This window comes from Parambassis ranga, chromosome 7 (assembly GCF_900634625.1).
Source record: "Parambassis ranga chromosome 7, fParRan2.1, whole genome shotgun sequence".
Taxonomy (NCBI): domain Eukaryota; kingdom Metazoa; phylum Chordata; class Actinopteri; family Ambassidae; genus Parambassis; species Parambassis ranga.
This window is the reverse complement of record NC_041028.1, coordinates 19,621,672-19,648,624: the sequence shown is the minus strand read 5'-3', so window position 1 is coordinate 19,648,624 and position 26,953 is coordinate 19,621,672. Positions and strand designations below refer to the sequence as shown.

The window sequence follows — 26,953 nt, the reverse complement described above, 5'->3', positions numbered from 1 at the left end:
AGAAAACTGTACATAGTGCATCAAAAACTAAATAAATATAATTTATTGTACATTGTGGTGTATGAATATTGCACCTATCAGAAGTGTTTATTATACAGTCTGACAGCAGCAGGAAGGAAAGACCTTCTGTATCTCTCCTTCACACAACGAGGGTGGAGCAGTCTGCCACTGAAGCTGCTCTGCAGAGCTGACAGGGCGTCCTGCAGGGGGTGGGACTCATTGTCCAGCATGGATGTCAGTTTTGTCAGGACCCTCCTGTCACCCACCTCCTGCACTGAGTCCAGAGAGCAGCCCAGGACAGAGCTGGACTTCCTGATCTCTGTCCAGCTTCTTGCTCTCCCTCTCAGTGATGCTGCTGTTCCAGCAGACCACACCGTACAGGATGACTGATGCCACCACAGAGTCATAAAATGTCTTCAGGAGTGCCCCTTTCACTCCAAAAGACCGCAGTCCTCTTCAGCAGGTAGAGCCTGCTCTGGCCCTTCTTGTACAGTGCGTCTGTGTTGTGAGTCTACCCTAGAGGAGGTTAAAGCTTTAATGATAAAGATAAAAAGATAAAACCATCTTCGCCCCCCCTCGATGTCCTGCCGACATCTTTGTTGCTAAAGAAACCTGATGTATTTGGGCCACATGTTGTTAACATCATTAATCTCTCCATTTTAACAGTCTCTGTCCCAAGCTTTTCAAACAAGCAGTTCTTAGTCCCATTTTAAAGAAGCCTTCTCTAGACCAATCTGAACCCAATAATTACAGACCTATATCTAAACTTTATATCTAAAATCCTTGAGAAGGTAAAGATGCATTCCACAGAGACTGCCCTTGATAAATCGGCTACAGCACAACTTTGGATTGTCTGGGACTGTTTTAAACTGGTTCTCTTACTTACTTACTTAAGCTACAAAAATTGTGATTATTATTTATTAATAAATCCTGGAAACATGCATTCTATAGTAGAAATTGACTAATTGTACAACATGTGCCTAAAATAAACTTTTTTCTTCAAAATGTACACTGCTCAAAAAAATAAAGGGAACACTTAAAGAACACGATGTAACTCCAAGTCAGTCACACTTCTGTGAAATCAGCCTGTCCAGTTAGGATCAACACTGACTGTGAATCAGTTTCAGCTGCTGTTGTGCAAAAGGACCAGACAACAGGTGGAAATGAGAGGCAGTTATCAAGACAGCCCTATAAAGGAGAGGTTCTGCAGGTGCTGACCACAGACCATTTCTCTGCTCTCATCCTTTCTGCCTGATGTTTGCTCACTTTTGCATTTTTGTCAGTGCTCTTATCCCTTGAGGTAGCATGAGGCCGTGTCTACAACCCACACAAGTTGCTCAGGTAGTGCAGCTCATCCAGGATGGCACATCAATGAGAGCTGTGGCAAGAAGGTTTGCTGTGTCTGTCAGCACAGTGTCCAGAGCATGGAGGAGATACCAGGAGACAGGCCAGGAGGGCAACAACCCAGCAACAGGACCGCTACCTCCTCCTTTGTGGAAGGAGGAACAGGAGGAGCACTGCCAGAGCCCTGCAACATGGCCTCCAGCAGGCCACTAATATACATGTTTCTGCTCAGACTGTCAGAAACAGACTCCATGAGGGTGGTATGAGGGCCTGTCGTCCACAAGTGGGGCTTGTGCTTACAACCCAACACTGTGCAGGGTGATTGGCATTTGCCTGAGAACACCAAGATTGGCAGATTGACCATTGGCGCCCTGTGCTGAGAGCAGGTTCACACTGAGCACATGTGACAGATGTGACAAAGTCTGGAGACACTGTGGAGAAAGTTCCGCTGCCTGCAACCTCCTCCAGCTTGACCAGTCATGGTGTGGGGAGGCATTTCTTTGGAGGGCCACACAGCCGTCCATGTGCTAGCCAGAGGTACCCTGACTGCCATTAGGTACCGGGATGAGATCCTCAGACCCATTGTCAGACCATATGCTGGTGTAGTGGACAGGGCCGGCCCTAACCAATTTGGTGCCCTAGGCAAGATTTCAGGTGGCGCCCCGTTGTATCGCAGTAAATTCGTCTGCTAGTGTACATATACTCATAAGAAACATAATAGCTTTGTCTTGGACATTCTTTTATTTTTTGATAAAGCAATTGCAAAATTCAAGAATAGAACACTAAATTCAAAATACTTAGAATTAAAGAAACAAATACAAAAAATAACTGAACATATGCAATATAGAGATGACAAATGTTCTCCTGTTGACTGCTCTGCCACAAGAAAGCCCAAGAAATGCCCTTTGACTTGAGGAATGTCTTCTTTTTGTCACACTGTCCTGACAGAGAGCTGCTCCTTATGACTCAGATCAGGGGTGCAGTCTAAAATGATGGAGAAATATTTGGATATTCTATCTATGTTTGATATCTATCAGTTCATTTTGGATTGTTTTGCCAAGATAATGTACATGACTGCCAGCTCCACTTTCAACTACTGGACAGCAGAAGGTCCGCTTGATGTTGCTGCATCAGTGCTGGGTGGTGCTGCTGAGGTGGAGGTGAGCTTTATTTTCTTGACATTTTCTGGATATTTTTCTTCAACTTTGTCATTTGTCACTGCAATTTTTGAAAAATGAAGATGCGCTACATGAAAGGAGCGCATTCTTCGTGCTCACCGTCTTACCTGGTTTTCTTCCGTCCTGTCGTCCTCTGTACTCCTCCCGTCCTCCCCTGGACTAGATCTCATTGGTTTGTTGGTTTTGATTTCCTTTTCTTTGTACTTTGTGGTTTTTGTCCTGGACTTAGTTTAGTTTAGTTATTCTTGTCCTCTGGACTGTTTTGGCTTTCATTAAAGCTCACCTTTGTTTAACTTTACTTTTGTCTGCGTTTGGGTCCTGTTTTTGCACTGCACATGACATGCGTAGCACCTGATACCAAGGAGCCCTAAAATAAAATGATTGTCAGTTTTGATACAAAACTGTCTTCCACATCATGGTCATACACCCACTGTATGCATGTTTTTAGTTTTAAAACCGTTTACTAAACCTAACTTGATTAGACTAAGTAGTGGTGAGTGACCAAGAACGAGCATCGGCCCTCTCAAAGTTTGCATCCAAGTAACTTACAAACGATGGTTAGGATGCTAGTTAGCTAGCTAGCTAACTGTAATTCCCTCTCCCAGTGCAACAGAAACAGTACATTTAAACAAACTTCACTCACCATTAGAGGAGCGTGTAATGGCTGGGGAAACGCAGCCCGAACACCTGCCATTACGACCCTTTCTATCTCTCCACCAAAGGGACGGATCGGGTGCTGGCGGCCATGTTTGATCAATGTCACTTAGGCTTTCCCTCCAGCTTGGGCAACAGACCGCGAGTCAGGTGTGGCCGGGGCTGTGCACACTGTTTGAGTCACATCACTGATTCAAGATCAGCGTCATGGGCGGGTCTGTGCGCTGTTTAAGGGTGAGGAGGTGAAGCGTATTAGCATATTGATGAATATTCAGTGTACACTCCGCGAGACATATAACATTTAGATAATATTTAATATATATATAATATTTAGATTTACATTTAACATTTAGATTTAACATTTACATTTAGACCTTGTCACATATAGCTAAATGTGAGAAAAATAGTTGTATGTGATAATTTTACATTCGGATATATTCCCATATAAAACTGCAGATCTATGGAATAGAAAATTGAGAGAGTCAGTTCTTTCAAATTTTTGGGTGTAATGTTTGATTCACGGTTGACATTGAAGGATCATATTGACAGGATTGAAAGAAAATGCAAAAAAGTGATGAGATGTTTGGCCGGAAGGGAGTGGGGAGCGAGCTGCTTAGCTTTAAAAAGAGTATACTAGGCGCTGATTAAATCTGTGACAGATTATGGGTGTGCAGCCTATGGATCAGCTGCCCCTTCTCTGCTGAAAAAACTTGATGTCATTCAAGCTCAGGCTCTCAGAGTGTGTTGTGGTGCTTTTAAAACAGAGATAGAAATGGGAGAAATCCTGTTAGAAGTGAGGAGAAAACAAATCATGGCAAACTATTGGGTCACACCCTACTAAACAAGTGCTTGTGGACTGTTGGGAGTATGGGAAAAGCAGAAAAGCCCACCTTGGGAAGGTAGGGAACCAGCTGGCAATAGACTACCATATCGATGGTCTGCAGATCTGTTCGGCAGTGGTGTACCCAGATGTGCCGCCTTGGTTACTAGTGTGTCCTGTGGTCGACTGGTACCGTTTAGACCAAAAAAGGGATAGAAAAGTACATCTTGTCGTGGCTTTTAACTATTGGGTGCAGCGTAGGTATGCTGATTGTGTTTGTATTTTTACAGATGGTTCTAAGGATCCAGACACAGGAGTGACAGGTTTTGGGGTTGGGATGTTGGGATCAGTGGGAATGAAAAAGTGGACAGATTGGCAAAAGATGCTCTCAAAAAAGGAAATGTGGAAATGAAATTAAAAGTAGTCAAATTGAGGCAAAATGTATGGTGTGGAGGCAACTAACTCAGGAGTGGCAAAGGGAGTGGGACACTGGACCAGAAGGGAGACATTTATATCACATTCAGAACATAGTTTCAGGGTCCAGAGTGCAGGAAGGACAGAACAGTGATCACAAGACTTTTTGTGGCATTGTATGCTTAACAAGACATTACACATGATAGGTAAACACGAGGCAGGGTGGTGTGAGTGTGGTCAGGAAGAGGAGACAGTGGAGCATGTGGTTTTGAGGTGTAGGGACTACAGGGTGCAAAGGGAGAATTCGAGGATAAGGCTGAGGGAGCTGGGGGTGCATGAGTTCTCACTGAAGAGTATTTTGGGGTGTGGTAGTAGAGCACAGGTAGGGTTACTAGTGTCCTTTTTAAAAGAGACAGGGTTATATGTGAGAATATAGTCAGTACTGATGAGTTAGTTAGTAGTTTTAATATGTTTTTTTGTAGCTACACAAGGCATTAGATTGTGAGCTCACGCAATGCCCCATACTCCGGAACAGTAGGTGGCGGTAATGCTCCTTTACGTTGGTTGCCAACCACCGTAAAACAAAAGGAAGAAGCCTCGGTTTCAGACAGTAGTGACTATAACCAGTAGGTGGCAGTAACGCAACGCCTTGGATGCCAGTGGCTACAAACCCAGAGAAGAAGGTTGAACGGTGGCTGAATGCGACAAAACGTAACTATGCCTGGAAAATGTAAATTCCAAGACTCCTGGCTCGCAAAGGATATTTACAAGGACTGGCTCGTGAAGGATATGCATGACATCCACTTCGCCCGATGCAGGGCCTGTTGTAAATCTATTAAACTTCAGGCCATGGGCGAGGCAGCTTTGACCAGCCATGCAGGGGGAGCTGGTCACAAGGCAGCGGTCCGTAAACTCCTGGAAGGTACCGGTAGGTATTAATGTTAACATCCAGATACAGCGTCTTTGTATCAACACGTGCTCACGTTTATCATGGACAACACTGTCCTCTGTGTGCGCAGGGACTGTCCACAGTGCAAACAAGAAAAATGCTGCAGGAAACAAAATAAGAAACAAGTTTTTTTTTCTGTGACGTTTAATCAATAGAAGAGCAAAGATAATCCTTTATCAGGCCTAAAATTCCCACACAGTGTCAAAAAGTAGTAATACACAAATAACTAAACAAGAATATAAAAGAAGAATGTTGTTATTACACTTTAAGACTTAATAATGCTGCTTTTTGTCCTTAAAAACCAGCACAAAACAGAGGTACTAAATATTGGCCCATACACTCAGTGACTAACACAGACTAACACAAAACAGCCTGTTATTATCTAATAATATTTTAATTGAGACCTTTTTCTCTTTTATCAGGAGCAGGTTTGTTGTAACGCTCTTTTTACTGGACTGCTCACTTTTGCATTTTGTCAGTGCTCTCAGCCCTAGAGGCAGCATGAGGCGCTGTCTACAAGCCACACAAGTGTCCAGAGCATGGAGGAGACACCAGGAGGCAGGCCAGGAGACAGGCCAGGAGACAGGCCAGGAGACAGGCCAGGAGACAGGCCAGGAGGCAGGCCAGGAGACAGGCCAGGAGACAGGCCAGGAGACAGGCCAGGAGACAGGCCAGGAGGCGTGGAGGGGGCCGTAGGAGGAATTATGCAACCTTTTCATACCAAATAACTAACTTATAACTAACTAACTAATTAAATACATTAATTCTTTTAAACATTAAACTCTTTCAACCCCCGCCCTCTCTGGCTAAATTGTTAAAAATAAAAAACAATAAAACCTATAGCATTCATGTTATGTTATGCAACAAAATAGGCTTAGAGCAGCAGATAAGCCAGTCTGATCCTGCTGGTGAACCCAGTAGGCATGGAGATGCCAGGACTACGGAGGCAACAGGTAGGGAGGAAAAAGTGGGCCGGTTTGGGAATGAAACTCCTGGGCTGAAAAAGTAGCCCAGTCCGGCCCTGACCCTAAGCACACTGCCCAGGAAACACTTGGGTGGTTTAAAGGGAAATGTGTTGGAGTGGCCTAGTCAAAGCTCTGACATGGATCCAATTGAAAATCAGTGGCATGACTTAAAAATTGCTTTACACCTGGGGAAAGCTGGAGCAGCATTGCATTGATGAATAGGGATAACGTGGCTAGATGTGCCACAGTTGTAGAAACATGAGACTTTTAGCTGTAATTGCTGTATTGACCTGTGTAATGTTCCTGTGTTCACCAGATGGAGGCATTCTTTACACACTTTTCCCCTGGAGTCCCTTCCTGACTGTTTGTTTTTCCATTGGCAGGTAATTTGAAGTTGATGAATACAGCTGGGCAGAAGAACAGAGTGTTCAATCGGGTAAATATTTAAAGGTGTTGGTTTATGGTTTGCATTTAATTTGATGCAAAATTTCCTAGTAGTAGAATTTGAAACAGAACATTTAGGTAAACCTTACTGCACACAGACTTCTACAACAAAGATTTCATAAAGCAACATTAATGTGAAAAATGCTTCTTACCAGGCAGACGACACCAAGGAGCAAGTGGCCATCTGTTTCCAGCGTGTGGCCTTGGACAGGATAACAGGCAGAGACTGGTCAGGTCCTCACCACAGCCCTGATACAAAGCTCACCTCTCAGAATGCAGAGCTGCAGGATGTGACATTTCCTGCTGCTTTCTTCACAGCCCCAGGTACACACAGGCAGAGCTCTGCTGCAGCTTTCTGTGCACAAACATCAATTCAATCATGAGAGACTCAGCGAACTGAATGAGAAAGAATTTATTAATACAATAACTGTAAATGTGCATTGGCGTCCTATACCCCGTCGTGAGGACCACGTCCAAAAGGGGGGAAAGCTCGAGCAGAGAGGCTGCTGATCAGAAGACCCCCCTGGGTCTAGACCTGGTGGTGGTGTAGAAGCAGGAGAGCAGGAAAGGGGAGACCTTGAACTGCAAGGATGGGGAGGTGCTTGGGGTGGAGGAGGGTTGCCGGATTCGATCAGGAGACAGCTGGAGAAGAGACAGAGACTTTTAAATTTCTTGCTACGCTATGATTGGGCAGGAGAGGGACGGAGCAACAGCTGATTGGTGAGGGAGGTGCCATCTATTAAACACCTGACTATGTGGGAGGTCACTAGACGGAGTGCAGTGCAGTGAAAGAGAGTGCGAGGAGATAAGAGGTGGATGATGTGAAATAGAGTCTTCATGACTGAACTTACGCTGAGAGCTACATTTGTAATATTCTAATGTAGAGCTACTTCAGGCCATGATCCTTAATAACTGTTACTTGAGCTGAAGATGCTGGTTAGATTACATTAATGAGGATGTAGTAGCTGTATAGAGGTTATATTGTGACAGAGAGATGGTGTGAGTTCAAAATCACTCCCTAATCACTTTATATGGCCCTATATAGTGCCTTCGCCATTTTGTAGTGCTGTCCAAATATGTAGTGAGCATTTAGAGACCCTAGAGAGTGCCCTTAATGTATCCCACAATGCATGCATGAAAAGTAGTGTCCACCCGATGGTCACTACGATGTGATGCGATGTGTACCATCATGCATTGCATCGACTGGCAAGAAGAACGGGAATGTTACCTTTCTTGCCAATGTAATGATCTGTTTTTGTGTTATTCGTTTTTTGCCATAAAATGTTTATCGGGCTATAACAGTACAAATTATAATTGCTAGCAGCGTAATTTGTTTAGCTGACAGAGATTGGCACTTTGACACAAGGTATTGTCGAAAATGTTCAAAAAATGTTTCTATATGGTGGCCTACATTGAACATATAGGGAGTAGAGAGTCAGTAAGTGATTTCAAAAACAGAATTAGAGAATTAAAGGAGCAGGTAGTAAGTTTTAAACATGACTAGCAAGGTTGATATTCAGCTGTTAAGAGTTCAAGTAAGAGCCAGTGTTATACTGTTAAAAGCAAACTATCAAAACATCTTTTGAAGAGAAGAGAGACTTCTGAATGTAGATGCATGTGAATGCATGTACACAAGGTTCACCTTATTGATCTCTGATCTTACAGGCTGTGCGGTGCAGGACATCAGCAGCTTCTCTACAGACACCACGACACAGCAGCAGCAGAGGGCGCTGTCTGTGGAACAACAGCAGCACCAAATGAAGCTCCTAGAGTGGAAGAACAGGATGAAGCTGCTGACATTGGAGCAGGAGCTAGTTAGGGAGAAGAGGAGAGCAGTGAAGCAGAAGGAGAGAGCCTTCAGGATGAAGAAAGCCTATTACAAGGCCAAGCTAAAAAGGTTGGGTGAGGACATTTTACCGCCTTCCTCCAGCAGTGACGAAGAGGAGAAAACACATGATCCGACTGGCTGATCTGCCTTATCTTTGTAAATGTGTTCAGTGTAAGTAATAGAACTGTTGCTGCTGTTTTACTTTTAAGAGGACCATGTGGTCCTGTGGGTGAAAAGAAAATAGCAATATACTCAAGTATTAGAATGACTTTAAAGCAGCAGTAGGATTGGTCACAGTACACCCACAGGAGTAGCCCTTTGAAAGCTTTAAGAGCAAAAACCAAGTGATTTCAACAAGGACCAAACTGTGATGTTAGATAACTGGCTCTCCAAAATTGGGAAGTTCCTACCAAAGTGGTCCAAGGAAGGAAAAGTGGCGAACCAGGGACATGGTCATGGATGGCCAAGGATCATAAATGAAGGACTGAAGGCTGGTCCACAGTGCGTCGCATAATATTGTGTGGTCATAAGGTTGGTGTAAAGAATGCAGTGAGATGTGTAATGGATGTCTGTGCATAATATTGTGTACGTGTGCTTTGTAAATAATGTGATCTTTTCATCCTTTTACAAGAAAGGTACCATATGTGCAAAAACGTTCTTATGTATACATATGCTGTATATAATATGTCCTTTAAAGGGAAGTCATGTGTGACATAATGCCTCAAACTAGAGAAAAAAATGGATATTTCTTCATATTAAACAGGTCTCTAAGACCGCCTTCTTTCACCTGTGTAATATTGCAAAGATCAGGAGCATCCTCTCTCAGAGTGATGCTGAAAAACTCCTCCATGCTTTTGTCACTTCAAGACTGGACTACTGCAACTCTCTATTATCAGGATGTCCACATTACTCCATCAACAGCCTGCAGCTGATCCAGAACGCAGCAGCTAGAGTTCTGACAGGAAGCAGCCAAAGGGATCATATCTCTCCTGTTCTAGCGTCTCTTCACTGGCTCCCAGTGGACTCAAGAATACACTTACACTTACACCATATGTTCCTAATAGGACACTCAGATCTCTGAGTGCAGGTTTACTTGTAGTACCTAGGATTCATAAAAGTAGAATGGGAGGACAAGCTATCAGGTGCTACTATGGAGCCAGTTAGACCGCCTCCGTCTTTAAGACCGGACTTAAAACCTTTCTGTATGGTAAAGCGTGTAGTTAGCCATAAACACAGTGTGTAGGGCTGATAGGTGTATTAATAATTACTTGTTGACATACAGCTACAGGTAGAACAGGCTGTAAACTGTATCATGGCTAAGCTGCTATAGGCCGATGCTGCCAGGGGACACAAACATGATCCACTGAGCAGTTCCCCCACCTCCTCAACACCACCATCATCTCTACCCCACCTGATGACCTGCAGGTCTAAGCTGAACTGTATCCGGCCCTGTGACAAATCCAGTGTCTACTGTCAACACCTGCCTATGTCATTTTCTACGTAGTACTAGTATAATTAAGTAAAATACATAGAATTACAATACATAGTTCCTCAGCATTTCATTTAGAACAACCTGCCATGTTTGTCCGTGTAATGTATGTTTAGTGCATGTATGTCTCTTTTCTTTCATCTTCTCTAAAAGGGAGTTTTTTCTAGCCACTGTCTGCTTGCTCGGGGGTTCAGGCTCTGGGTTTCTATAAAACACCTAGAGACAATTTTGATTGTAAAAGGTGCTATATACATAAATAAAATTGAATTCTTTCTGTTTGGCCCCTCTCTATGTGAAAGGGTTCTGGGTACAGACTCTGAAGCTGAAGTTGCTCCTGATATGCATGCTAAAAGCTTTGAGGTTTGTGCAAACATTTCCAGCTGAAACATTTCCACTCACATGAGAATGAAATCTCCTTCTGATGGTATGAATACAAACAAACACACAGCCTTGTAGGAATAAGTCAGTTTTAATGGCCAACATTTCTCTTGTTTCCGTGGTAACAGGGGAACAGCTGTTTCCATCCCAACAGCGGAATAGAAGGCATCACATGACACATAGGCTAACAAAGACAATCTCCCTTCATCCCTCCCCCTCTGTCTTCCTGTCCTTCTGTCACCAATCCCCTTTTTCTTCTTTTTTTTCAGAGCCCATGACAATCTTTTAATCTGGATTAGGTTTTGTCTGCCCTCACTTGTGTGGCTCCAAGCCACACACTCCTTCAAGTATGTTAACCTGAAGGAGTGTGTAGAACCAGATGAATCACCTAATTTGATGCAGCTTTAAATCTATAAAAATGATGTCTGATATGGGACATAGTAATATTTTTTTTAACCTTGGAATGTTCAGCTACAATGTCTACAAAAGGCACCCATACAGCCCTGAAATGTAACTTTGTTTCATACGATTTGACCTCTGAGACAATCCAATGTTAATATTGAACAAGTCTGGCCTTTTTTTCCCAAAGACATTTTTATCTTTTCTTGTTTCTTGTCTTTTTATAATCTGTAGGATGTGGAAGACTCCACTCCTAACAAACTTTACATGTAGCAACATTAAAAAAACAAAAACTTCTTCATCTACGGGCTCTCATCTAAAATGGCAATAAATAAATAAATCTCCAATATAATGTCAATAAATTAAATATAATAAATAAATAAATAAATAAATACACATGAATCCATGTTTGAGGGTATTGAGGTCAGTTGAACAAAAAGTGGGTGGATGTGTAAAAATATGAATGCTGTCAGTAGTGATCAGGGTTAGAAGATATGTTTGTTTCCATCATTTGCATTTCTGCCTATGCAATGAGTCACCATCCTCGCCTTCCTCCTTATGTTTACATTTACACAGTCATTCTTGTCTTCTCTTTGTGACCCAGTTTCTTCTCCGTCCAACCTCGTTTGGATTTTTATCATCTTGATTTTATTATTATTCGCTTCTCGTTTTAATGTGTTTTTTTACTGCCATGTTGGTTTTAGCTCACAGATTTCACATTTCACCAAAACAGATATCTAATTTTACCGTATATGTTTATAATCCACTGCACTATTTGCATTATTTAAAAAAAAAAGCCTCAAACTCTTCCTCTCTCTCTGAAGGCTGATGGAGATTCTGCCCGTCTTTCAGTTTTGAACTCAGAGCTCACTCCATCAGCTGCAAGAAAGGAGCAGCTGCTGACAGAAAGTCCGACATCTTAAAGCCACTTAAGAGGCCAATGGATATGCTGCAGGCGAGCAGATCCTCACTAGGAAAATGTAACATGAGGTCAATATTTTCCATCAGAAAATTGTATTTCTCTGTCCACATCTGTGTGTTTACAAAGGTGAGGATTTGTTGCAATGGTGCCAGAAGGTAGCGATTGTGAAAGGGCTGATTTTGCTAGAAAAACATGTTTAATGTTATGAATTTGTGTTCATAACATGGACACCTGGATAAACCTTTTGTCATATCTTGAGGATGTGTTATCGACCTCATGTGCCATTTTTGTTTGCGAGGACACGTTGCAGCAGGTTCTGCAGATCATGAAATATAATTTTGTATTTAAGTAATCTGGGAGGAAAATCATCTTTTGTCTTTGTGACTCTCTACTGTATATAATTTCCCTTAAACAATGCTCACTCAAGCAAGTAAGAAATCCTGGCATGGGCTTACTGTGCTACAGAAGTGGGAAACCATACTCTACAGTATATTTGTTTCTTTCATGTCTGAGCACACATACTGTGGATGGGAGTGTAGTCTCATGCCTAAAAATCCACTTGTTTGCACAGCATACAGCCAAATAAAAAGGCAAACACAGTGGGTTGTGTAGTTGTGCAGATCTAAGGCCTCATTAATAAATGTAAATGTTCACTTGAGACTTAAATGACGTTACTGAAACAAAACTGTAGTACACCTATTGTGTTTGCACCTTGTACATTACAAAAACACTGGAGGATAGTCACACTGATTTTAAGTCACTTTGGCTTAGATTTGCATGAGAATCAAAGGATGGATGCTGCCAGAGAGATTCAGCTGCTCCTATGGTGTCATTTGAGGCAGGTTAAGTTGTGATGCATCAGAGTGCCAAAAATACCTTGAGGGGCCTTAAAGCCTTTTTAACATGGTACAGCCTCAGGCAGGCTTGTCAACCTTCACCCACTAAATCGGGAGGACTGTTCTGTAAAAACTTACACAGGTAGATGATATGGTCACTTTGTATACAGTGGATCACAAAACGTCTCCCCAAAGCTGAACTACCAACTTTCTAACTTTTCTTAACCATCTTTCTCCACACAATCATTTTGTTCCATTTAATCTCTTCTCTTACAAAATCCCTTCCCTATATACAATCACGTACCTACTTTTGAACGTTTTTTGATAATCTCATCAGATGCTATTGCCGGGCCCCTCTTGCTATACATAAAGTTAACGGGTAAGGAAAAGCTTTTGAGAAAAAAAAAAGTTGTTCTGAGGAGAAATTTGGGCTTTTTTTTCTGTCTCTGTAGGGGAAACATCTCCCTCAGCAACGAACAAGACTGCACTCGAATCAACCTCACATGGACACAATCTTTAAAATAAGAAAAACAAAAGAACATTACAAGAGATTTTTTTCATCTCCAATGAAAAAGATACAAAATGTATAAAAATTGTTATTTACAGTCCTTTTTTGATTCTGGAGAGATCCAGTCAGGCTAACCATAGTTGAGTCTTTAACAGTTTTTAGGTAGTAGAGGTTGTTGAGTCATCGTCCAAAGAGCCATCTTAGTTTACTGTAGACAGCAAGACCCAAAAACCTTCATGTATGCTGTACAACCCGTCCACAAACTTGGTCTTTAATGTGTAGATCTTTGTTTTTTCTCTCTTTGTTTCCACCGTTTCAACTTTGTTAGTCTTCCAATGTCCGAGGTTGTCTCAGTGGTTCAGGGCCACCCGTGACTTCCTGTCCCCAGCACTGTTGCAATGCATTAAGGGAAATGGAGGCTGCCGTCAAGACTGTCCTTCACTCCTGTTAGCTCTAGGGAGAGAAAAATAAGCTCATAAGAAAACTTCACATAATGATGACAATGAAAATACTTAAATTCCTAAAAGACAGGAGACAGAGCTGGAAGACAAGAAAAAGGAAGGGGGTTGGTTGTGGTAGATTTACCTAGACTAAAGGACTTACTCTGAGTTGGGGGAGACTTCAGATATGCTGTGGGATGTCTGGGACGGGGATGGGGAGGGTCCATGGACAGAGCCATTTGGACCAGTGTTTGAAGCAGCAGGGGGAAGAGTGAGGGCAGAGGAACTAAAGGATGCCAAGATGGAGGACAGTATATCCAGCTGTTCACTGGATGGTTGTCGATCCAGGGGAATTGAATTTGAACCTAAAGTTTGACCTGGGTACCTACATGGAGGTGTAGAATCCAGTCGTCCTCTGACATGAGCTGATGGAGGCGGCTGCTCTTGTTGGGGCTCCTCAGAGATCGGGGGAGGAGGGGAGGAGGATGGGGCTTGGTCGGTACGAGAGGGCTGGCGAGGAGGAAGAGTGCGGAGCCACTCTCTACATGGCTGAGCCTGAGCTCCCACTGTGTTGGAGTCCAGCTGCTCCCTCGACCTACTGGTTATCAGCGTCCCTTCTAGGTGCTCCCGGGATGAGACTTGCTGCCGAGTTAGTGTATTCAGCTGGGACCTTGATCCACTGAGGTATCCCTCCATTCCAGCTCCGACTACTCCCCCATTTCCACTTAAGTCCTCCCTCGAAGTGTGGAAGCTCCTTGACTGGTTGTTGTCCAGTCTCTCCCTGAAGCCTGCCAAGTTCTCCCTGGATGATGAGATTCTCTGGTGTTCCAGGCCTCCTAGTTCTGCTCCAAGGCCCAGCTCTCTCCTCCGGGGTAAGAGATCCAGGTTGTCCCTTGATCCCCTGGAATCTAGCCGGTCTCTGGAACCCCCAACTGTTTGCCTCCCTAGTGGGTCCCTGGACAGCTGTCTCCGTGCAAGTAGGTCCAGGTGCTCCCTGGAGGAGTAGCGGGAAGCTGGCTGGGAGAGGGAGCCAGAACCTCCGCTGGCACCTGCTGTCGCTGAGTACATCCGACCATATGAGGCTGCAGGAACACCTCGGTGACCCAGAGTGGAGGTACGGTACCAGTTTAGCTCACTGGGGACCCGACCCATGGTGGAAAGACCCTGGAGTGCTGGAGGACATCCAAGACGGTTTTTTAGGATACCTGCAATGAGAAAATGGGAATGTGAGAAGGTATAATAGAAAATATAAGATCAAAACAGCATAATGAACATTGTTTAGACAGACATCTATACCTTAGCATCACACTGTTTAGCATAGTTTTTCGAAGCTTAAAGTGCAATTACGTCACTGAGAACATGATTTTTCATTTTCCAAATGAGCTCACTATGTAGTCCAACAATACAACAAACTCCCCATGTAGTGAACAAGGAGTGGGGAGTGAGTGGGCGATTTTGGACATAGCCAATGGGATTTTGTCCATCAACATCATTAGCAGAAGAATTCAACGTTACACTATAAATGAAACTACACCACAGGTAATCGCATAGCTTCAGCATCTGCCCCCATTTTTGGGGACTTTGCATTCACCCAATAATAAAAGCCATAAAACACTGTACTAACCATGTAAAAAATAATCATGTTGCATGTTTTAAATTAAACATGAGAAACTCTACTACAAGCACAGATAAGCCATATTTACACGCATCAAACATAACTTCAACACCATGCAAATCAATTATCACTCATCAAAATAAAACTCTCATATCAAAGTCGACCCACTTGCCACATGGTTATTGCTAGCTCCCTGATACTTCAAGTCACTAGTTTACAGCGAGTAACAAAAGAATCTGTCTCTCTTCTGTAAATTTGCAATAATCAGTCATATTTGAAGGCAATAAATGCTTGGTTCAGAGAGACAAACATGTCTGTGTTTCTTCAAGACTAAAAAATATTAGGATTAGACATTTATTATGTTTGTGGAGGACTTTTTTAGGGGAGAATGTGGCAACGGTTGTTTAGCATAAAATGCATTTTCTTTCATGTGGCTGGTCATTGGTGAGTCTAGCACTAATATTACTACTACCTGTCAAATCTATTGGTTCTGACCTTTTAATAGAGGTGTCAATCATCCTAATCAACCCGTCTATTGTGAAGTTATGAGCCTGCATATTTGACAAGGTATTAGCTTAGCATTAGGTGGGCGTGTCCTATCTGCTTTATACATCTGCTATAACCTATAGATGTGTAATAATGTATGTATACAAGTAAAAACTGATGTAAATAGAAATGATGAACACCAATAGTGACTTAAAAGTGAGATATATAGTATGGTTCATCAAAACATTTAAATTCCAAGACCTTTAAAATTTTTTAAAGCACTTGGAATTTAAATTTGAAAATTATGTCTACATAGGTTGGACTATACCCTCTGTAATTTTGTTCCCCTTAATTAGAATGAAATGAAACTTGGCAGAGATAATGTCCACAAGCTTAGCTACAGCTTGATATCTTGAGATAACTTGGGTGCTCCAACTGCATCATTTCAAGAAGATATTCATTGTAAAAGTGAAAAAAAGGTTCATTTTTGCTGTGTGCCATCTTAATTTACAAAGAGCCAGAGGCATACAAAATGATACTTACACATCTGAAATCTCCCAGGTGTTTTCTTTATTATGACACCAAAAGTACTCAAATACACCTAGTGGTTGCTGAGATATACTCAATTCATTTTGGGCATGCCATTTTCAAGCTGATGCCTTAAAAATGGGCTGTGGGGTTGAAAGGGCTAAGCATAGTGCACTTGAGTTGTTCCATGCGATGTTTAATGTCCATGACAGCCTTTTTAGTTTCATTTATATTTCATAGATAAATGTAGCACTCTATAGTTAAAACCAGGTACAGTATGTGTCATGAGAGCAGTGAACATGAGAAAGTAAATGCCTGTGCTGTAGTCAAGGAATATAGAACACAAAATAACGCTATTGAAATATACACAGAAAATGTAACCAAGGCTGCTTTATAATGAAAACTAGGGGGGCCATGCTTATGATATTAAAGTGTAGTTAAATTCAACAGCGGTGGATCACAAAACCAATCTATGTCTATTTCAGCCGGTTTTCTCCGTATCTTTTGTGCGTCATGAAGTTTGTATTGAGCACTTCCTGGTCCACGTGTGGCTCAAAGCATTCCAATGTTACAAATGTCAAAAACAGGAACAGGTCACTACAGCCACTCTACCCTGCCCATCCAGCATCTCAGCAGCTCTAGACTTCCTCGGGTGATGTGGTTTACATCACCGCAAAGACTAACATTTTTGAGTGCAGGCTGCACGGAAGAAGTGGAGGCAGTGTGGATTCACATATTCTACACACTTTTAATATTAATAGAATTCATGAGTCTGTCTCACCCTTGCGGTGCCTGTGTGCCTGTGTCAGGCTGTTCTCGTCTCCACTGGTGAGCGCTGCATCTGGATGGTTGTTATTGGCAGCATCCTTGCCATAATCCGCCCCCAGGGGGCGTTCTGATCCCCATTTCTGCAGGGTGTGTGTGTCACACTCCTCCAAAGCTGGCCAGTAGGACAAAAGGTCATTACCATCCAGATCTGTCACACACAAAAATAACAAACACTCTCTGGTTATCAGTTATAATATTAATACAATGTTCTTTGAGACTTTTGGAAGTCAGATCTGTGGATTGTGGTTTATTTAGTTGCCGTATGTGCCTCCTTCAAAACACAACTCAGACTGTCTACAGCAAACACTCCTCAGCTGCACAAAAAGTAGAAAAAGTGTCACAGTTTCAGTTTGTGTCAGACTGTGACATTCTTCAAGGTTTAGTGCCTCAAGTGTTGTCAAGGTGTCTCAAGGTGTCCGGTGTTGCTTCCAGGTAGTTGCACTGTAAAAACCTTTGCAGGTGTTAGATGCTTTTTATGTGCAACAACGTGCTAATGAGAAACAACTTTTTAAAATCTATAGTAATAATAATTCAACTATCATGTCAGCTTGTTGTGAAGAAATCAGATTATGAATATATATTAAGCTTATTAAAATAAATTTAACCTTAAACAAGGATACTTGTTTTACTACAGATTATCTATCAGCTTTTTCAAAAGCTAAAGAGATAACCCATTTACCTTTGATGCTGTTGTTGGCTGGTTCAGTTAGCAAGCGCTCACTGTGATTGGAGCGTTTGAACCGACGCTGGATGCGTCCACGGAGACGGACATTGTCCTCACTCTCAGAGGAAGGGATGGAGAGACTGCGTTCCTCATCCATAGAGAGGTCCGAGTCTGAGTCTGAGTCCTCACCTGGGAGACGGAGAGAAGGAAAAATAAAGGGAAGTGAAATAAATGAATGTGCAGAAAGGAAGAATGAGTCAGGCCTGCTGAGTGTGTATGTATCCAGATGTGTCTCTTCTAGGGGTGAAACAGATTTAACTGCTGATCAGTACAGATCCACTGATTGCAAAGTTTTACCCTCATTGATGATGATTTCCTGAATCAGTGTTTCGTTAGAAAGACGCAGACTGAGCAGTTGTGTATTATGTGAGTGAGCATCACAGAACATCATTTGAGTGACATGCTAAGATGTTATGACAGAAGAAGGACAGTGGGTCACCAAGGCAACACACAAAGTAGTCAGATATCAATTCCGAATGAGAGGATGTTCCCCTGCGGGGACTGCACTTTAAAGAGGTCTACCCTGTCTCCAGAGCACACTGACATCCTCAAAGTGATGATATGACTGTTTTTATTGTTGTTCAAAAGAAGAAAGTGTCATCATTCCTCAGGCATAGTTAATATGGTTTATCTTACAACACTCTCCATGCAAGAACCCAGTGATGTTCAAATACTATATATTTAATTAAGGGGCAAAATGTTCCCCCCGGTTTGTTATTGCTTCTCTAAAAAATGTTCCAATATGTGAGTCCAAACATGTGATATGATTTGTTGTGTTGTATCATGTACCTCCATCCCTGTGGAACATGGCTACGTCCAGGTCCGTCGCTCCAGTCTGGACAATGTTCTGTTCCAAAGTGTGACGAGCCAGGAGGTTTTCTCTGACAGGAAAGGATGTACACATACGCAATGTAAGCACACATATACACACAATGCACTGTAAGCACACAGGCATGTGTAAATATATATAATAAATAGGGCACATACTGCACACATACTGTACATACAGTACATACCGAGACAATCACTGACCCATAAGGACACCAACAGCCTTTCTCAAAGGACATTAGTGTTGCTCTATATATAGTTCAGTACATTATTACATCCATTGTTTATTTCTTTATGTCAGTGACCCACAAAATAGACAAAAAAGGAAAAGGGCATTTCCTCCTTCAAGCAACATACAGTCATGTTCAAAAGTTATTTACATTTAATTCTATGTTTTTTGTGTAAAAATCAAAATCAACAGATCATAGTAGGTCCTAGTATAAGGCACATACAAGCTCAGCAACAACAACATATAACTTTTCACTCTGCCATTAGCAGAAATGAAGCCAAATAAATAAATAACTAAATAAATAAAAAGTTTAACTGTCAGACAGATGGCCTTTGTGGCCATACTCTGAAGAACAGAGGAGTATACCTGCAAAACAAGACAAATCATCAGTCCTGTTGACAGTGTGTATGAGGTGTTTCTGCTGAAAGGCTGTGTTGGGTTTTCAGCAGACATGGTGATGAACATTAAGACCAAACAGCTCCACTTTGGTCTTTCTCTTGGTAACATTAACATTGAGCATGCTCAGTGAGGCCTGGGGTCTTGTTTCTACAGAGGTCTGTACACCTGCTGATGATCAATTCATCAAAGACTGATGATCAGCAGCACCTGCTGCAGCTCACACTATGAAATCCTATGGAAGTTGTAACAAAGGGACGCAGTGTTGAATACATAATACATTTTGTTTTTCTATTTTACTTTGTATTTCCTAAATAAATAATTTAAACGGTTATATGTTGTTGTTTGTTGAACATTCCTATCATCCAATGGATAAGAGTCTTTTTTTCATCATTTATCAAAAAAAAACATTTATATTGTTGATATTAATCCAAATGCTTTAAAAATCATGATGTTCTATTGAATTTCGTTCCTACTTTGTTGGTTGATGTTAAGATTTATGTGTAGATACCTGGCAGAGCTGACAGAGGAGATAGTAGAAGTTCCCAAGGTGATGCGGTGCAGCCCGCTCTGCTCCAACAGAGATGCATTCTGATAGGGGTTCTGAGCCTGAGCAGACGTGCACACACACAGAAGTTTCATTTGTCAAACTCTGAGCTCTAGGAACCTTTGTAGGGGAAATATTGCATACAGCAAAATGCAGAAGCAGTGAAAAAAATCCCAGTATTTTTTCCATAGAGGATTCCATCCCGAAAATGTCATTAAGATAATGATGTGATTTGCTGCCATTAGCAAATGCATAATTTTACGTATAATTCTTATCACTCAAACCTTACATGACATCCTCCCACAGCTTCCACAAATTCATATGTGCTATAAAAGTGTCTTTAAAGAGAAGAGGCTAAAGTGCAGTGAGCTAAGAACTGATGACACACACACACACAGGGCTTTTGTAGAAGGGGGGTAAAGAGCAGGCACAACCTATGTGGGTCAGCCACAGACCCTTGAGGGCAGAAAAAGAGAGAGAGAGTGGGCAGGAAAGAGTGATGGATGGAGCGAGACATGGAGCACAGGAGGGATTCTTTGCTGTCTAGTAATGTGCCTCTAGAGAAGATGAAACATGGTAACATTACACTCCATTTAAATGTTTGATATGCGTTGCGTGCTGTGCGTAGATAAGAAAACATTTTTCGGTTAAGCTGAGCAGTATAAATATTGTTTGTGTGTGTATAGACTCACAGTGTTCTGTGTTGGTCTTGGTGGGTCTTCTTCAGGGCTCTTCTTACCCAAGCAGGAAACTCTCCATGCCTCCTGAACTTCTGAGTTGAACACAGTGAAAACGAGCATCACCGACACGCCCTGAGAGACAGCAGCACAGAGACAGGCACAGAGTGAGAGAGAGTCCATAAAGCTAAGGCAAAGTTCCAATTGTCTGGACCAACACTTTGTTCATACCTGCACGAGGCAGAGGACATTAAAAATGTAGTAGAAAGCCAGGATACTGTTGTTTACAGCCATCAGACCACACAGCAAGGTGCCGGTGGCAACCAGCAACAGCAAGAAGGCATCGCGGATAGTAGCACTGACGACAGACACAAATGTCAACACGTTACGTCCAAGATGTCTTCGAATAATCAAAAGTTCGTGTGGTGGAAAAGTGTTGACACAGGTGCTTACATGACAGGGACTTTTTTAGTCTCCTTCTGCGACGGGTTACAGGACATCTTGGCTACGATCGTGAAAACCCCTCCATTCATCTGTAGCACAGAGCAGCAGTTATAATGCATTTGCAATACTACCATTGACAACATGACAAGAAGTAGACAGAAAGGATCTATTTAGATTCTTTATGGTAATAATTTTGTTTTATGTGCAAAGCGGTTTGGGCAATCTCTGGTTGTAGTAAGGCACTTTATACATAAAGGTTGATTGATTGATATACATATAATAAATATTGGAATATTTTACTATTAAATTATCAGCTTCAAAAATCCAGTATTGCTCAGGTTCTATATAGCACAGCATAAGTGAACACTGCTAACTACTGACCTTATTACCTAGAAATTCATTAAGTCATTCATTCATAATACAATGTCTTAGAGCGACCTTATGAAGTGAAAATGTGTGAGCAAACAATGAACGATCCACATCCCTGTTTGAACATGATAGTACAGTGTATGAGAAAGACAGGGGGATGGTTACCAGTATGACAATAGCAACAGGACCAGCAAAGCTCCAAATCAGTTTATCATAGATGGAGATCCAACAGAAGTCTGGGTTCCCATAACCCTCTGGGTCCAAACCAACAGCCAGGCCTGCAGCAAAGACACAGACAGATCAGATCAGATCAGATAAGGAGATGCCCTTTATGTCACAGTCAGCAACCATGAAGACAGAGCTGTGAAGTATCTATGTCTCTATGTTTGTACACAACTGTATGTGCAAGCAAGACTGATGAGAGTGAGTTGACCTGAATAAGAGTGAGAAACAAAGGCCGGAACAAGTAGATGGACTGTGTGTGTGTGTGTGTGTGTGTGTGTGTTTGTGTGAGAGAGAGAGAGACAGTGACAGCCACACAGGGGATGACAGCATCTTATGAACTGTCTGGAGCTGTCTGGAAAGAAACTACAAATATGTGTGTGTGGCCACAGATATTACTTCTCTACACCGTGTCAGTGCAGAAATTGCTTTTCTCTGTACTATCTCTTTATTAAAATGCCACTGAAACTTGTTGAATTCAAGTGTCAGTAGGACTCCTTATCTGCACTGCCAGGCATACTGTGAATGTGTGTGTATGACTATGTACATTTTGTAAATATTAGTGTGGGTGTGTGTGGCTTAGTTGGAGCTCGGTGGCAGGACAGAGAGATAGTAGTTATTCCTTGGCATATAAGTCAGAGCATGTGCATGTGTGTGCATTCCATCAAGCTGCCAAAGGAGTGCATGTTTTGTGTTTAACCATGGGGAGAATAAAAATTGCCTGCTGCACCATTTTTCCCCATGCTAGGTGAGGTGGCATCTATGCACTAGGAGAAGGTACATGGAGAACAGAGAAACAGACAAGTGTTTTAGAGCTCCAGGGAACAGCAGATATCACAGATATCCAACTGTGCCACTTAAGTTAGATACAGAGGCAAAAGGCATATTATGACAACAGATCGCTCTGGGTTTTATAAGTTAGTCAGACAATATGTGGTTATGCGTTCTTGACTAACAGGATGATTAATTTGCCTTTTATTTCTCAGTGGAGGTTGTGTCCGAAACTACTAAAGTGGATGGGAAGCAGTGCACCCTGACATGGCACAGACAGATCCACATTTTTTCACTGATTAGGCCGGTCACAGGTACAGAGAGAATAAATGAAGTCACACAGCTGTTTGGGCCCAAAAACTGAAGGGAAATCAGTTTCCAGGTGGCTCACTACAAGCCAATGGCTGGTCACATGGGATATGAAAATGGGCTGAACTGGATAGTGACACAATTCTGTCACTTTATTTGTCAGGTTATTTGAATACATTAGAATGCACCTGCTCAGGCCATGTCAACAGAGTGTACACAGGTATTGCTTTGTGCCCCAAGGTGTTTTGGACCCACTGGACACTGCTCATCACCCATAGTGACACCTGGACAGAACATGTGCAGTGGGTGGCTGCAATGCTTTATTCACTAACAGAGGCTGAGTTTACAGCCAGCCCAAAGAAGTGTGCAGCTGAATTGAGGCTCCAGGATTATTGGGTACTGGGCTCATTGCTAGGGGCCATTCGGTGCCTTATAAGTGGAATCAGGCTCCTTTTGGGTGGAGGTTGGACTATGTTATGGCTGCCCTTGACTACAGTCATGGATCCTGATTATACAATTCCTGCAACCAAGGGGCAACAGGGGTCCCTTAGGATGGTATCTTTGGTTCACTTGTGTAGAGATGTAGCAGTTGATTTGCCAGCTTTGTTGACCCAATGAGTCCCCTGGCACTGGAGTGACTGCTACCGTTTGTGTGTAGTCATGAATGTGTAGCTGCAGCAGGCTTATCTCCAACATATATCAAACCAGTTCCACATGTCACTATATCAGGTAGCTAGTAATTCATCCACATTAGCAATCAAGGCAAAGCAACCACCTTCAATCAACACCTTTTTCAAAAGGTTACAGTCTGTTGATTTTTTATAACCATTAAAAAGGATAAATAGCATTCAATTATTATGTATATTATTATAAAGAGTCTCTAATCTATGTCCTACCTGTTATAATGGCAGGCACACCCCAGCCAATGGCGTAATAGAACCTCATGGCTCCGTAATTGATGTTGCGTTGCTCAGTCTGCATCCTGTAGATATGAAGGCCCTCTACAAACATCCAGGCAAATGTGGACATGAAGAAGTAGTGTAGCAGGATGGCGACGACCGAGCACAGGAACTGGAAGGAAAGAAAAAGAAGGCGATTACATAAAGAAAAGGAGAAAAAAACAAGAGGTGCAGAAAATAGCAGTACATGCTGGAATGAATGAAAGAAAGAATTCATAAGTGAAGTGAATTTAAATCATCATTAGGATTAATTGTGTGCCAGCTGTGATGCCGATGTCATGGAAAGATAGCAAGAAGTCTGTTTTTACAGAAAAGCAGCTGGCAGCAATAATGTAACTGTTTAATGAGATGCGTTATGTTGGGAACAGCACACACTGTCTGGGGCGTTTGGGGTGTAGAAGTAGGAGCAGTACCTCCTGGAGGGCAGGTAGCTGTCCACCAGGCCTCTCTATAAAGGCAGTCTGTCCACATTTGGACCCATTTTGTCACCACCTCTTACATCACCTCCTGGTAGTTATTAGCATGTGACAGCAGCCACACCCTGGGCAACAGCTTTGACAAGCTGGCAAATCCAGGTGTCAGTAGCTGTTAGGGCCGAAGCTTGTAACACATTAGAGTATGCAGCCAAACTACATTTGAAGTCTGGTTGCAGCTGACAGAGAAATCCTCAGGATGGGATTAAATAAGCAGAAAGGCACCACATAGCAGCCCGAATGCAGAAAGCAGGAGGTATCGTGTAGGAGTGGCTCCAGGATTATTGGGTACTGGGCTCATTGCTAGGGGCCATTCGGTGCCTTATAAGTGGAATCAGGCTCCTTTTGGGTGGAGGTTGGACTATGTTATGGCTGCCCTTGACTCCAGTCATGGATCCTGATCCTAATTATACAATTCCTGCAACCAAGGGGCAACAGGGGTCCCTTAGGACCCCTTATCTGCTTTTTGCAGATGATGTGTTGGCTTCATCAAGCTTGAATCTTTAACTACTGTAGTGGTTTGCAGCAGAGTGTAAAGCAGCAGGGATGACAATCTGCACCTCTAATGGGAGACAATGGATGGAAGTGCTTTCAGACAATTAAGATTTTCACATTTATGTAAAAATTGTGTGTGTGAGTATATATATGTAGCTCTTAGCGTAAGTTCAATCAGGAAGACTCTGTTTCCCATCATTCACCATTTATCCCTATCCGCTTCCTAATCTCTCTCCCTCTATCCCTCACTCCTCTGCTCCCCCTCTCTTAGTCAGGTGCTTAATAGAAAGCACCTCCCTCACCAATCAGCTGTCGCTTTCCATCCCTCTCCTGACCAATCACAGGTTAGCACAAAATTTAAAAGTCTCCATCTCCTCTCCAGCTGTCTTCTGATCGACCCCGGCAACCCTCCTCCACCCCAAGCACCACCAGATCCACGCCAGTAAGGCCTCCTATCTCCTGCCCTCCAGCTCTCCACCACCACCAGGTCTAGACCCCGGGGGGATCTTCTGATCCAGCGGCCTCTCCTCTTACGTTTTCCCCCCTTTACGGATGTGGTCTTCACGATGGGGTCTAGGACGCCATTGCACATTCAAACTTTGTACTTAATAAATCTTTCTCATTCAGTTCGCTGAGTCTCTCATGATTGAAATATATATATATATATATATATATATATATATATATATATACTACAATTAATCAATCAGAATCAATTGTGAATATGCAAAGTTCTTTGCTTGGCACCAGATGACCTTTGACCTGTAGGGTATTGAAGTGCCATTGTTTTATGATTTATGATGATTTATTCCTATCTGACATTTGTATAAAATATAGTCTTGGAAATCAAAAGGATGATGGTGTGGAAAAAATAGTTACACCAGCTCCACCCAGGTCCCACCACTACTTACCTGCTGTTCAGTCTGATTGACCCCAAGCAGAAACACCAGCTCTGACAAAAACATGGCTGCTGCTGTGTTTGAATGGATGCTCCTGGTGTTGGACTTGAGGCCTCGGAAGCAGGATAGCACCAAAACAGTAAGGAGGAGTGCCAGCATGGAGATGCTCAGAGAGGAGTATGTGACCAGGGCGAGCATCTCCAGATCCCCCTCCAACTGCTGCTCGTAAAGAAATCAGAGAAGGAAAGAACGTGCAGAGAAGAAAGAGACAGGCTCTTACTGAATTTATATCACTGAGGTGGAAGTTGATGAAGATGAAATAAGGTAGAGGGAATGAAGGGGAAAATAGAACATCTTTTACATCACTGATGGAAATCATGTCAGGGACAATGAAGAATGAACATTTGAGTGAGTGATTGCTAACCTCTCTCTGTGAACTGTCCATCAGCACACCAAAGGTCCCCATTCTGTGGCACTGACAGCGCACATGGGAGGTGTTCCTGTACACAACCATACAGTCCCTCACTGTCCAACAGCCTCCTACTTCATATCTGCAGAGGGAGATAACATTTGAAAGAAGCATGAGCATATGCATGAGAGACAGGCACGCCAAGAAAATCATGTTGTACATTCTGTCAGTACTTTATGTGCCAGAAAAAGGCAGACTTTTTCAATTGAAAATGTCATTTGTGTGATGAAATAAATGAGTTTGTGATGGAAAATTGTACTTTTGGGTTGCCTGGCAGCACAGGCTCCATGCAGGAGAGCTCTTCATTTTTCTTTTATTGCTACTTATAACATATGTTATTTTTACAAAGTTTAATGACAGACTGTTTGAAATAGATAAAAAAGTTAAGTAAAAAGAGCCTGCTTCTAGTTCAGTTGTTACCATGGCTTCATGCTTTCCCTCTCCTCCCCTTCCTCCTGCTCCTGAAATGTCATCTTTTAGTAATAGTGGTAAATATGCTAATAATAAATATGCTATGTTCATGGCATTAGAGGCAGGGCTCAGTAAATAAGTAACTGGCTCATCTCTTCTCATCTCTTCTCATCTCATCTCATCTCATCTCATCTCATCTCATCTCATCTCATCTCATCTCATCTCATCTCATCTCATCTCATCTCATCTCATCTCATCTCATCTCATCTCATCTCATCTCATCTCATCTCATCTCATCTCATCTCATCATGTGACTAAGGTGTGACCCAGAGTCATATGGTATATATAAGACATATTAGACATAAGATTGATAACCATTCGATGTGAATGCTTGTACTATTTACATTTATGTTATAAACAGTAATATAAAAATAGGTGTTATATGCAGAATGTGTCTTTGTATCTGCATGTGTTGTCTGTACTTACGGACTACTGTAGTTCCATTGCACACACAGAGGCTTGCTGCGATTGGCTGTCTCCAACAGCTTGAACTCCAGCAGGATGGGCTGATCCAAGTGTCTGCTCACAAACGTGTGGTTGTTGTAAACTGAGACAGTGACCACCGGGGAGTTCATTACCGGGTGTCTGGGAAGCCTGGGGCGAGAGAATATTTTCAGTTACCACACAAACACACAGAAAGTGGAGA

The 26,953-nt window shown here is 42.4% G+C and overlaps 2 protein-coding genes across 3 annotated transcripts in view; one reads left to right on the top strand and one right to left on the bottom strand.

Moving 5' to 3' along the window:
* The first annotated feature begins 5,071 nt into the window (after positions 1 to 5,071).
* fsbp (fibrinogen silencer binding protein) lies at positions 5,072 to 9,087 on the top strand. Of its 2 annotated transcripts, none has more exons than XM_028410546.1 (4): positions 5,072 to 5,332; positions 6,708 to 6,760; positions 6,924 to 7,092; positions 8,434 to 9,087. In XM_028410546.1, the coding sequence occupies exons 1-4, from the start codon at positions 5,110 to 5,112 to the stop codon at positions 8,736 to 8,738; spliced, it is 750 nt and encodes a 249-aa protein (XP_028266347.1). In that variant the 5' UTR covers positions 5,072 to 5,109; the 3' UTR covers positions 8,739 to 9,087. The 2 variants fall into 2 exon arrangements, with proteins under 2 accessions (XP_028266347.1, XP_028266346.1); XM_028410545.1 differs by having other exon boundaries at positions 5,072 to 5,338.
* Positions 9,088 to 13,553: 4,466 nt separating this feature from the next.
* celsr3 (cadherin, EGF LAG seven-pass G-type receptor 3) overlaps positions 13,554 to 26,953 on the bottom strand; it is a 50,303-nt gene continuing 36,903 nt past the window's right edge. Inside the window, exons 27-40 of the mRNA XM_028409508.1 lie at positions 26,734 to 26,901; positions 25,792 to 25,918; positions 25,380 to 25,586; positions 23,438 to 23,612; positions 21,405 to 21,517; positions 20,880 to 20,959; positions 20,658 to 20,784; positions 20,442 to 20,561; positions 19,714 to 19,811; positions 18,539 to 18,630; positions 17,705 to 17,878; positions 16,979 to 17,173; positions 13,732 to 14,773; positions 13,554 to 13,581 (exon numbers count right to left, since the gene is read on the bottom strand). Of these exons, the coding sequence (XP_028265309.1) occupies positions 13,554 to 13,581; positions 13,732 to 14,773; positions 16,979 to 17,173; positions 17,705 to 17,878; positions 18,539 to 18,630; positions 19,714 to 19,811; positions 20,442 to 20,561; positions 20,658 to 20,784; positions 20,880 to 20,959; positions 21,405 to 21,517; positions 23,438 to 23,612; positions 25,380 to 25,586; positions 25,792 to 25,918; positions 26,734 to 26,901 (2,746 nt within the window). The remainder of the gene's footprint in view (positions 13,582 to 13,731; positions 14,774 to 16,978; positions 17,174 to 17,704; positions 17,879 to 18,538; positions 18,631 to 19,713; positions 19,812 to 20,441; positions 20,562 to 20,657; positions 20,785 to 20,879; positions 20,960 to 21,404; positions 21,518 to 23,437; positions 23,613 to 25,379; positions 25,587 to 25,791; positions 25,919 to 26,733; positions 26,902 to 26,953) is intronic.